Here is a 12,390-nt window from a genome sequence, read left to right on the forward strand (position 1 = left end):
ATCTTTCAAGCAACAAAATATGCATTTGGAGCAGAAGATGAGATCTATGCAGATGCAGAAGGGGGAACGCATTGATCTGTTCCTTGCAAAGCTTCAGGAGACCCAGGATGAGTTGGCAGTTGTGGGGTCAACACCTTAAGGTTCCGAGATGGAAAGACCAGCTCTAAATTCAGTATCTGAGGAGTGGCAAGTCTTTGTCCAAAGCATCTTGAGCAGGGCAACTTTGCGAAACTGGGATGAAATGTGGGCAACTCTTAAGGAAGAGGAGTTGAAGAGGGACTTGGTCAAGTGTAAACTTGACGGAAGCAGCAGCAGTGGGTCGAAGCCCAAGGAGGAGGAAGAGAATGCAGCGCTCGCATCCAAGGGGCAACAGGAGCAACGAAAGAAGAAGAAAGATGTGTTTATTTGTGGTAGCATCGAATGTGCTCTAGTCATGAAAATTGGTGGAGAGGCTAAGACACATAAGATCTCCAAAACTCAAAAATGGATTGGAGAAATTCCACCCGGTTGGAGAGATATTAAAATAATTAATATTTTTAATGGGGTTCCTAAGTCTAAACTTTGGAAAATTAAAATATTAATGGGTATTAATATAACACTGGCTGAGAATGTTCTAAATGACATGGATCAAGCCAAATCTAATATTAGTTGTTGATTAGGGACTTAATCTTGGCCATTGAAGACTCAACAGGAAAAGTATAAGAGGAGACTTGAGGTTCAGTTGGAGATACACCAAAATTGATCAGTCAGTTCGATTTTCTGGAGCGGGGTTTTGCTGAGAGAATCGAGCTAGTGATTTGTTGCAGCGAGGGGTAGTGCAACATGAGGTTGAAAATACATAGTAGAGAGGCAGAGATAGTGCCAGAGAGGCAATGCAGAGCTTGGAGAGGCTGATGTACAGGCAACTAGGAGCTACGCAGAGGCTGAAGAGGTCAGTGTGGGTGACGCAGAGGGTCTGAGAGCTGATGCAGAGGCTTCAGTAGCTACGCAGAGGCTAGCAAAGCTAACGCAGGGCCAAGAGGCAGTGCCAGAAGAATTTTCGTGGGGCAGACTGAGTGTTGGTGAGCCAAGAAGGGTGACGCAATCCTTACAAAGTGACGCAAAGCAGCAGAGAAGCTTGGAGCAGCTTTCGCTGTCCAGCTAAGAAGCTGCAATTGTTGTTGTGGGATCGTACATTTGGTGATTAATCAGTTAGAATATCTGTCTCCGAGGAGATGTACTGCCGCCGAGAGCATTCTCTGTTGGGTGAGCCATTTCTGGCACCCTAGTTGTATTAAAAAACTACATAATAATAAAACCCTCATATCTGTTGCACCGGTTTTCCCGCATTGGGTTTTTCCGGGGACGATTGTCCAAAAATAACGGTGTCCCTTGTGTGTTTGTCTCAATTATTTCAATTGTTGATTTGCATATGAGTTAAGGCTGCATTTGTGTCTATTTTTAGTATTTATATTTATAAATAACTTGTTAATGAAAAGAACAAGTAGGAGAAAATAAACCAAATAATGCAGTAGGGATTTCTAACGTGTCAGACTTAGAAATTTCAACAAGATGTTTTGAAACTCAAATGCTTCAGGTGTGGTGAACTTGGTCACTACACAACACCGTGTCCTCTCAAGAAGAAGGACAAAGATGAGAAGCATGATCTGAAGGTTGCAGCCGTGACTATTGAGGAGGAGGAGCTCGCCATGACAGCCCAGGCATCTCGAGGAGGGAGGTGGGGTGATCTAGAGTTGTAGTTCGAAAGAACTACAGATGGGCATCTCCAGGAGGGAGGTGGGGTGATATAGAGTTGTAGTTCGAAAGAAGTTCGATTTTCTGAAGCAAAGCAACTGTCGGAGAGATTTTCGATAGTGATCTTGTGTAGTGAGGGTCAGGGATAGTATCTGAAGGGAAATCTTTCCCAATCAAAGAATACTTAGCAGAGAAGGCAGAGAGAGATCTAGCAGAGGCAGCGTAGAGCCAGAGAGGCTGACGCAGAGCCACGCAGGGCCACATAGAGGCAGCGCAGAAGCCAAGAGGGAATCAGAAAATTTGCTAAAGGAATCAATTGCAGAAGCCAGAAACCGAGGTGTGAGACCGAGAGGTGCAAATCGATGTTCCTGCGCAGCAAATCGATCAGCTGAAGGGGTGACACTGTCCCCAGAGGGTGTGACGCAGTGATTGCGCAAAGGCAACCAGGGGCAGTTCATTCAGTGGCTAGATCAGCCAGCATTTCAAGTGATAGTGTGAGGTAACCTCACTTATCTCTCTATCAGTGATATTCTCTGTAATTGGATTGCTAGGAAGGAATCCAGAGATTGTATTCAGAAATTGCTACTGCTTAATAATAAAACCCTCGGAGTTGTTGCACCAGTTTTCTCGCATTGGGTTTTTCTGGGGACATATGTCCAAAAACAACTATGTAGATTTGTTGTGTATTTCTTTCTTGTTCAGTTTCTTGTTTTCGTATTTTGTTTAAATGGTGAAGGCTGCAATGTATTCGTTTCAATGTTTACTGTAGGAAACAATCAATAATTTGGTTCAGTAATTAACAAATAAGAGAAACGTAATCAGTTGTTGCAGGAAATATTTGGGCATCCAAATTTTCACAACCCTGATTGAGATAACATAGTCCCATCTGTCCCTATTCCATGCATACCACTTTCCGTTTCACATTACAAGCCCTATATTCCCCCTCCCTTCTTCGGGTTCAACTGACCATTGGTTCTCTGGGATTTGACACCATACATCCTCATACATAGTAAGGGCTCAAAACTTGGCCCTGGGAGGTTGATGTAGCTAACAAAACAAGAAAAAGTATATGATGGTCACAAAAAAAAAAACAAAAGAAGATCAAAATGCAAAAGATTGTTGAGGTATACACATTAAGCACATGGGAAAAAAACTAGCATAAGTTCTATCTCTGTCATTATGGCCATCGCCCGATTCCTTAGCATTGTTAACTTTAGTTTGTACATAGATTTGTGTTTAGACTAGTTATAAATTTAATGTGAAATTCACATTAGTAAAAAAAGCATATGTGAGCTAATTGGCAGTTAAAAATGATCTTGTATTTTTTGAGAGTTATGATTGTATGTCCAAAGAATCGTACATAAAGTCATCTTCCTTGATAAAATAACATGTTACATTATGCATAAGTTCCTTTTTGTTTATCACTTTGATCAACCTTAACTAGCAAACAAATAGAATAGATTATTGTTTCATGCAATTGAGGAGCGGTTTCAAAAGACAAGTATCAACATGTGATGAGAAGAACTATTGACCAAACAAAAGAAACACGTTTTGAAATTAAGATTTCGCATGATATCTGAAAACAAGGGAAATCATTCAAAATTGCTTACCTGTGTTCGTTTCCTAAGACAATTGCTGTTGGTAATGTCCAATCCATATCATGAACAGAAACCTGTGCAACATACAACAAAACTTAGGAGCAGTAAAATTCATATCATTAGTGTCATTTCTATTCTGAAGTCTGATACTACAGATATAACGGGGAAGGAAAAAGAAACCATCTTCAACTTTTATCCAACAAGTATAAATTCAATTAAAGCCACTAAGTGGGAATGGATTGGTAAAATATTCTCTGAAGGAAACCTTTTAATTTTTTAGGAAAGAAATCACCATTTTGTTTCCTTTCACTATGTCATTTCCTACATATCACTTTGAATTCATATGCAAGTCTGGGAACTTATGACTACTATTTAGTGTCAAGGATGGATACAGAGTGGGCATTATGCTTACTCCATATTCAACATTTATCCAACAAGTATAAGTTCAATAAAAGAGACTTAGTGAGCATGGGATTGGCAAAAATATTCTCTGAACCAAACCTTTCAAGTTTTTTGGAAAGAAAACACCATTTTGATTCCCTTCACCATGCCATTTTCTATGTAGCACTTTGAATTCATGTGCAAGTCAAGGAGCTTATAACTACTATTAAATGTCAAGGATGCATACAGAATGAACATGATGTTTGCTCTATCTTGTAAGGCATGCTAGTGAACGGAAAACACAGAAGCCATTATCATCTGGAGTAGGGCATTGGTCTTGTTGCGAGCAGAGAAAGCCCATGTCTACCTAGAGCATATTTGGCTAAATAGAAGAACCCAAGACTAACATTAGGAAAGTGCAAAGATGATAAAACATATCATTATTAGAATCAAAGAAATCACGTGTTATCAAGCTAATTATCATTAACTTGTCAAAAAAAGTAATGGAGGAGACTAATGACATGGGAGGGTGCACTTCAAGTACTGGAGGAGGGACCTAGCAGCACCATAGAAACACAATCCATGTAATAGACATGGGCGATACAAATGCCGCAATCATTGGTCAAAGCACAGGAGTATGGCCTCATATCCGCATGATAGGGGTATTTTTTGGATCGAATTGGAATTGGAGAAGGGTTTCAGGAAGCTGGAAATGGATTTGATGACGGTGATGATGGTTTTGATGGCAAGGTTTTGGAGACTACGGGTTCGTCATAGGAGGTATGCAATAACACCATATAGGCAAAATCTATACAAGTACAGATGCAGGTCATAAAGGAGCTATAGTTATTGGTCAAGGCATAGGAGTTGTGATCTTTCAAGATACTCCAAAAGTGTTTACACCATGTTTTGGGGTGCTTCAAAATGGTGTATGTTCAACCCCTAGGTCATCCATGATGGATTCACACATGGGAGATCATCCATGATGGACTTGCACATTGGAGATAGCTTAGTGGTTCTTGTTACCCACCTAAGTGGGTAACCCCTAGGAGAATTTTTGCCCCCTATTGTTTCAACTTGCTAGCTAGCAGCCCTATGATGATACACAAATAGCTAGCCTCAAATGTCGCCCATCCATGCTCCGATCAGGGATTTATTTCATCTAGCCTGCTCATCCGATGAAGGTGGGTCATTAAATATGCATTAAATATGAGGTACATTAACCATTTTTGTATTCAAATGCTTTCATTTAATGTTTAAGCCTAAAGGGCATTATAGTATGTCATGTCCCTTCTCAAATTTATTAGTCACGAGGTGCAGCTACACAATTTTGGCATCATTTTTGGCTTAGGAGGAGGACCCCACACACAGAACTTAGGAACTATAGGCAATTCGACTATTTCTGGCAGCTAGTGGAATGTGGGGGCCACCCACATGAATAATTCGAACTTGGCCAAGGCATGCGTTGGAGGGAATCAAATTAGTGGAAGGAGGAGCCCACAAGAGGTTAAGGGGACCCAAGGTGATAAAAGAGGCAGGAGCTCTCATTTTGCATCATCTTGATCATTTCACAAACAAACCTACCTCTGTACGCTCTGCTGCTTAGCGAGTCTACCAGATGTTTAGCCACGGGGCTAAGGGGACCCAAGGTGATAAAACAGGAAGAAGCTCTCATTTTGCATCATCTTGATCATTTGACAAACAAACTTACCTTTGTACGTTCTGCAGCTTAGCGAGTCTACCCGCTGTTTAGCCACGGATCTTCCACAAGGGAGATTCAACCTCTACTTCCGGGGACTATCCATGCCCGCCCTAGGGAGGTTGTTCCACAGAGATTTCAGGGGTTCCAACATTGACATCCACTTCATCCAGCCACGCAGAGGAGGAGACTGCCTATTTTTTGGGCAGCCAGAAACACGCAGAAGTAGATTGAACCAGCCAGGAGGTCCATAGCTTGCTGGGAGTTCCAGGAGCTGGAAAGGCTGTTGGTTGAGGACATTTTCACTGAGTTTTGCAGCCAGCCAGTCAGGGATTACAACAGTACGAATTTCTGGGCAGAGGGATTCCGCAGAGGCCTCTGGCAGCAAATTTGTGGTGCTTAGGAGAGCAGCCATTCGGGCCAAGCATCATCCGGGGAGCAAGGAGTCAGTCATCACAGGTGAACCCAGAATTCTAGGGGTGTTTCAGATGGATTTGCAGGCTGTTTCCTGTAAGTCGAATTTGGCAGCAGCTAGGGAGAGGCTCCAAGGAGGCCGAAAATCCAAAGTCAAAACTAGAGAAATTCCCTTCTAGGTTTTTCTGGGTTTTGTCCAAGAAGTCTAAGGCTGAAAAGAAATAATTTTCTAGGCAGTTTTTGGGCACATTCCAGCAGGTCGAATTTCAGCAAGACAACAGTTTTACTAGGCCAACACAGTGCAGAGTGGTGCAGCAACTGAGCAACCTTCAGCTCAGCTATTCCATCACCTGAGTTTAGTCCAGCTTTTTCTTGAGACAAGCCTAGGTGCACCATCTCATTTATATTGTACCTATGCTCTCAGATTTTATAATATATGGCTCAGCAGTTCCAGATTTACAGTGTTTTATGGGTGTATAATGCATGTTTTTAATTTTATGTTGCTGCACTATTTATTTGTCTAGAATATCACTTATATTCCTACTTATGAACATTACAGTGGTATCACAGCCTAGTTCTTGGCTCAGCTGTGGGGTTGGTTTCATATGAGAGGAGGAGACCAAGAGAACATCATTTACTGGAGGTAGAGGTACATGAGCAGAGAAAGGAGCTAGAAATTACACTAGATATGGAGGAAAGAGGGCAAGTAGTGGCTGAAGAAGAGGAAATGGCGGAGACTAAGAGTAGGGAGGAGATGGATTTCGATAGCCTCTTGAGGGCTCTGAGTGACTTGGCCAAGGGGCAAAAAGACATGCTGGAGGAGATCAAATCACAGAACAGAGACAGGGCCACACCTAGAGGGTTTTTGTGTGGAGAAACGGCTTTTTAGCCTTTCGATCACCCCTCACCAGCAGCAGGCACCCTTCAATTAGTGTGCCAACTAGGGTTACACTACCCTCTTTCGTGCCAATGGCACAAATCGAACTAGCAAGGGAGGAAGACACTCCCCAGATGGGGGATTACTTCATAGAGTGGCAGGTGATGGAGGAAGATTTCAAAGAAGCCCTCTCCTTCAGAGATTACTGCAAGCTCAAGAAGAGTGAGAGGAACAAGGGGTATGAAGGACAAGGGACCCAAAACTATGAGTTGCAGAGAACTATAGGGAGGATGTATTTCCCTACATTTGATGGCGCTATTACACAACCAGGGCTTAGGTTGAAAAGATGGACACATACTTTCAACTCAACTCGATGACAGAGCAAGAAGCCATTAAGATGGCAGCACTACACTTGGAGGGGGAAGCCCATGACTGGTGGTTTCACAGCCTGACCACTTTGGGGCATGCCCAAATAATTTCTTATGAGGACTTCACCATGAGGGTGGGGGAGCAATTTGATCAGAGGGATCCGGAGGCATCTTTCAGGGAGCTGACACAACTACGCCAAACAGGCAACTCAGAGCAATACTTCTAAGATTTTATGTGTGTGTCAGTGATGGTCTCGGATCTGTTCGAGGCAAGGAGGGTATACACCTTCATTAAGGGCTTGTTTGAGCCTTCACATGGACTGGTGAAGTCACGTAGACCCTCTACGCTACAGGAAGCGGCGGTGTGTGCCAGAGATTTACAGGGGACCATCCCCAAGACCAAAGCGCCATTTCTTGCACGGACCCCTTTTCCATAGAAGGGGCATGAGACTAGACCCCCACCACCGAGGACCACACAGGGGAGGGGGTAGCTAGATGAAGAGACACGGAAGGACCTCTGGAGGAGGAAGTTGTGCTTCACATGCAGAGAGCCTTGGGAACCTGGCCATAGGTGCATAGCGGGTAGAGCACATTACATTGAGGTCTTTTCTAATAGTGACCAGGAGGATGACGTGGAGCGGGATTGTGGTGGGACAAATGGAGAGAGTCCGGGGGACAGAGGGCCACCACCACCACCTCCACAAGGAGGGGCATCTCTTGCCCCATCAGGATGAGTCCTTGATTATTTATGCGGGATTCCTAAGTTTTTGACACTAAGGATCGGAGGTACAGTACAGGGACAGAGGGTGTCGGTACTAGTGGACAATGGGGCTACCCACAACTTCAAAGATGCACAACTGGTCCAGAGGAGGGGCCTTACCACAACAAAGTTTGAGGGGTTCTCTGTCCTAGTCCAGGTGACCGTACCATCCAGTGTACCAGATACGTGCCCTCCTTGACAGTAGTTATGGGAAACTACTCAATGATAGACCACTTCTTTGTGGTTGATGTGCGAGACACCAACGTGGTGATGGGTATCTAGTGGTTGTATTCCCTTGAGCGAGTAACGACAGATTGGAGGAAACCTGAGATGGATTTCATGGGGCCAGATGACAAACTAGTAGTCTTGAGAGGCATGCAGTGTTATTCGCCTCAGACAGTTTCGGCCCACAAGATGGAGGTAGATCTTCGACATGGGGACATTGCATGGGCAGTCGAGTTCAGGATCTCAGAGGTTGGGGGATAGGCACAATCACCACCAGCAGACATACAGGCTCTAGTGGACAGGTACGCAGTAGTGTTCAGAGACATTCCACCAGGGCAACCACCAGATAGAGGGTTTGAGTACACCACTGAGTTGGAGCCGGGTATATAGGCAGTCATCACTACTCCTTACAGGCACCCCAAAGCCTAGAAGGACGAGATAGAGAACGCCATGTAGGAGCTTCTTGCATTGGGCCATATCAGGCCTAGTTCCAGTCCTTTCACTTCTTCCATAATGCTGGTGAAGAAGAAGGATGGGACCCTCAGGATGTGTATCGACTACCAAGCCCTTAACCAGAAGACTCTTAGGAACCGATACCCCATTCCCCGCATATATGAGATAATGGATGGGCTTAAAGGAGCCAAGTACTTCTCTAAGATTTATCTGCATTCAGGGTACCACCAGATCGGAGTTCGGGATCAGGACATCCCAAAGACAGCGTTCTGGTGCCACTATGGGCACTTTGAGTTTCTGGTCATGCCATTTGGACTAACCAACGCTCCCGCCACATTTCAATCTTGCATGAACCATATCTTTCGGGTCTAGCTGAGGAAGTTCATGCTAGTATTTTTTGATGACATCCTGATCTATAGCTGGACGTGGGAAGAGCACCTCCAACACTTGGAGGTACTATGCATTCTAGAGGAGCAACAGTTTTATGCCAAGCTCCCCAAGTGCGAGTTTGGATTGACGGAGATGCTTTATCTCGAGCATACCATTGGAGCAAACGAGGTGAAGGTTCACAAGGAGAAGATTCAGGCCATCCGGGATTGGACAACACCCCGAGATGTGACTACGCTAAGAGGCTTCTTGGGTATTTTCACTTACTACAAGAAGTTTGTCAAAGGGTTCTCACAGCTGGCAGCACCCTTGACCGACTTGACCAAGAAAGGGGCCTTTGCATGGACTGATGGAGCACAAGCTGCCTTCAATCACCACAAGGAGGTGATGAGCAGTTGTCGTGTTCTGGCACTCCCGGACTTTTCCCAGCCAGTCACGGTGGAGTGTGATGCATCAAGGATAGGAGTTGGAGCTGTATTGTCAGAGGAGGGGCATCCCACAGTTTTCAAGAGACGGAAGCTCGTACCCCATGAGATGTCATATTCCATATATGACAAGGAGATGCTGACCATTATGCATGCATTGGCCAAATTCCGCTAGTACTTGGTGTGCAACAGATTCCAAGTGAAGACTAATCACAACAGTCTTCGACATTTCATGGGGCCGCAAGGCCTCAATGACAAGCAGTAGAGATGGGTCAGCAAGGTGCAAGCCTATGTTGATTTGGGTAGCATCGGATGTGCTCTAGCCACAAAAATTGGTGGAGAGGCTAAAGCACATGATATCTCCAATACCCAGAAATGGTTTGGGCAGATGTTAAAAAGTTTGGGAGATATTAAAATAATTAATATTTTTAATGGAGTCCCTAAGTCTAAACTTAGGGAAAATAAAATATTAATGTGAATTAATATAAAAGTGTGTTAGAAGGGTCCAAAAGTCATGGATCAAGCCAGAGTTAATCTTAGCCATTTATTAGCGACTTAATCTCAGTCGTTGAATTGTCAACGAGAAAAGTATAAGAGGAGGCTTGAGAGTCACTTGGAGAACACACCGAGTTGCCCAATAATTCGATTTTTTGGGGCAAGGCTTGCTAAGGAAATCGAAGGAGTGACCAGAGTTGCAGCAAAGGGGCAGTGAATACAGAAGCAGAGAGGCAGAGAGGGTACCAGGAGCATCATGGTTCCAAAAATTTGTACATTTAGTAGAATTTAGGGGTCTTGTGTTTTTTAAGGAAGTTGGTTTCCTATGCATCAAATTAATGTAATTCTAATGTTTTTGAGTGATTTTATGAGAATAGGATCTAATTAAGTATTGAGAGGCATATTGTAAATGTTCTCGAATGAAGGGGAACATGAGAGAATCAAGATAGTTGAGAGTTCATAGGGATTGATAGATTTGGAAATTAATTGTAGATCTTAAATTAGGAATTAGTTCATGATTTCTGGGATTGAGAGGATTCTTAGGGTTTAGTTGAAATTATTAAGGATCTGAACCAGAATTGGTTCACAAAACCTTTTGTATAAATGTAAGCCTAAAAGGCATAGAAAGAGTTAGTTAGTTAGAGAGAGAGTGAGATTCAAAATTTAGATAGTTATTAAAGGTTTGGATTGTGAGCCTACAAGCCAGAGAGTAGGTGAAGAGGCCACTGATTAGAAATCAGGCCTGAGAAAAGAAACCTTTTCTAAATATTTGTTTATATATATATACAGAGATTCGATTCTGAATTATATAGTTTACACTAAGTGATTGAACTACAAAAGATGTGTAAATTGTGGAATATTTCTGTAGAATACAGATGTGTAGGTGAACTTGAGCAAATTTACATAGAGGACAGTGCACAATCAATAGTGTGCAATCGAGACTGTAGACAATTCTACATGTGATCTAGACGTGTGAGAAATACATCGAAGAAGTTCAGAGAAAGAGGATAGCGTGCAGGAGTGCGAGTGGTGTTGAATTTCCGAATTGTTATAAGCTGGAGATTCCTGATAATGAATCATTACATGAACATATGATGCCAAATATTATATAGATCTGAAACTATGTAATGAAATATCGTTCATGTATATGTGATCGTCAATCGGAGGAGATCCTACGGTGGTCGGGTTCGAACTAGTATGCGAGTTATCCACGGCTGACGGACCCGATGCATCTATTAACCAAAGTTTATTTGTCGGTTCATCATGACCATTCATTCTGGTGATAATCCAACGGTAATCGCTCTCAAATGTGAGCACGAGTTAACACACTGGGCAGACCCGATGAGTTATTCAAAAGAAGTTTAACTTCTTTGAGTTCCAGCGGGAAATGGGTTAAGCGGTATATCGCGTGGAAATAAAGTGGTAAGCGGAAATTCCTTGAGAGCGCACGATAAACCGTGGAGGCGCCACATACCACAATCAAAACAAATTTTCTCGCGTGCTTCCGAAATTTTATCCGTCGTGCTAGTTAGAGCGCGATATGGCATGATCACTGCTGGATCTGAAGGAAGAGAATTAACGGTGGAGATTTGAAGTGCAGGTTGGGCATCAGTAAATGTGCAAAGTCGTGTGAATCGACAGAATGGTAAATTAATGAAGGGTTAAATGGTTTATGTATAATTTCTATTATACAAGAGTTATAATAGAAATAAAGCGGAATAAATATATTATGGTTAATGTTGGGTTTAAACTAAAATCCAAGTTAAAAGGGTATTATTGATATGCACAGATAATAATAATAATTAACCAAAGATTATGGAAGAATTTTATAAGGTTCTGCTCGAAGGTTTATAAAGGTTTAGACTTTGGATAATTGAATGAAATGTTTCCGCATAGAGTTTATTTGAAAGAGCATTAAACCTTGATTTAAGAGAGTTTTTCCTAAGTATGTGATTGAAATTCCTGGGACATGAATATGACATGCATTTATATGCATACTATGGGTATGTGCGGCTTAGGCTGCATCATTTGGTATTAGAGCATGGTCAAAGCTCTTTTTAATTAAAGCAGAATTGTGCAGAATGCAAGTGTGATTGCAAAGAGGAGATTAGGTTATTTGAATCTGATAAGTAGAAGGCATGACATAAGATGAGAGTAAGTGATACTCTTAAAAAGAGATTGCAGAAGCATAACGAAGGCACAACAATGTTTGTTTTCTTGATGAAAATGGAGATTCACTCAAATGTGAAGAGTAGATGGAGACTGCTTGTGAAATCATACAGGTATTGTTTTATTTAACTCTGGTTTGAGTTTTGTAGGTTTAAGACAGAGTAAAGATTGATAGAAGTAAACAGACAAGGAAAGTTGTATGTGTTCTAAAGAACAAAGTGAATGGAAGACTAGAAAAAAAAAGTGGCAGTGAACCTGAGGAATCCGACTGAAGGTTGGACAGAGAGGACAAGAGTGTTCTCAGAAGGAAGCTGAGTAGAAGCATTTTAAAAGTGGCCATAGAAATTTGGCAGCAGCAAGATTTTGAAACCTTGGGAATGATCTTTGTTTAAATATCATTGATAT

At 42.5% G+C, this 12,390-nt stretch overlaps 1 protein-coding gene across 3 annotated transcripts in view; it reads right to left on the minus strand.

Moving 5' to 3' along the window:
* The window catches only part of LOC149222722 (tRNA/rRNA methyltransferase (SpoU) family protein), a 279,828-nt gene that overhangs the window by 159,082 nt on the left and 108,356 nt on the right, over positions 1-12,390 (minus strand). For all 3 annotated transcript variants that reach the window (XR_016249442.1, XM_089385602.1, XM_089385603.1), the window contains exon 4: positions 3,345-3,406. Coding sequence is in view for 2 of the 3 variants with exons in the window: in XM_089385602.1 (XP_089241728.1) it covers positions 3,345-3,406 (62 nt within the window). In the remaining variant the exon portion in view is untranslated. The remainder of the gene's footprint in view (positions 1-3,344; positions 3,407-12,390) is intronic.

Source organism: Pinus tabuliformis, chromosome Q, assembly GCF_031772625.1.
Source record: "Pinus tabuliformis cultivar Carrire ecotype Pingquan chromosome Q, CPIR1, whole genome shotgun sequence".
NCBI lineage: Eukaryota > Viridiplantae > Streptophyta > Pinopsida > Pinales > Pinaceae > Pinus > Pinus tabuliformis.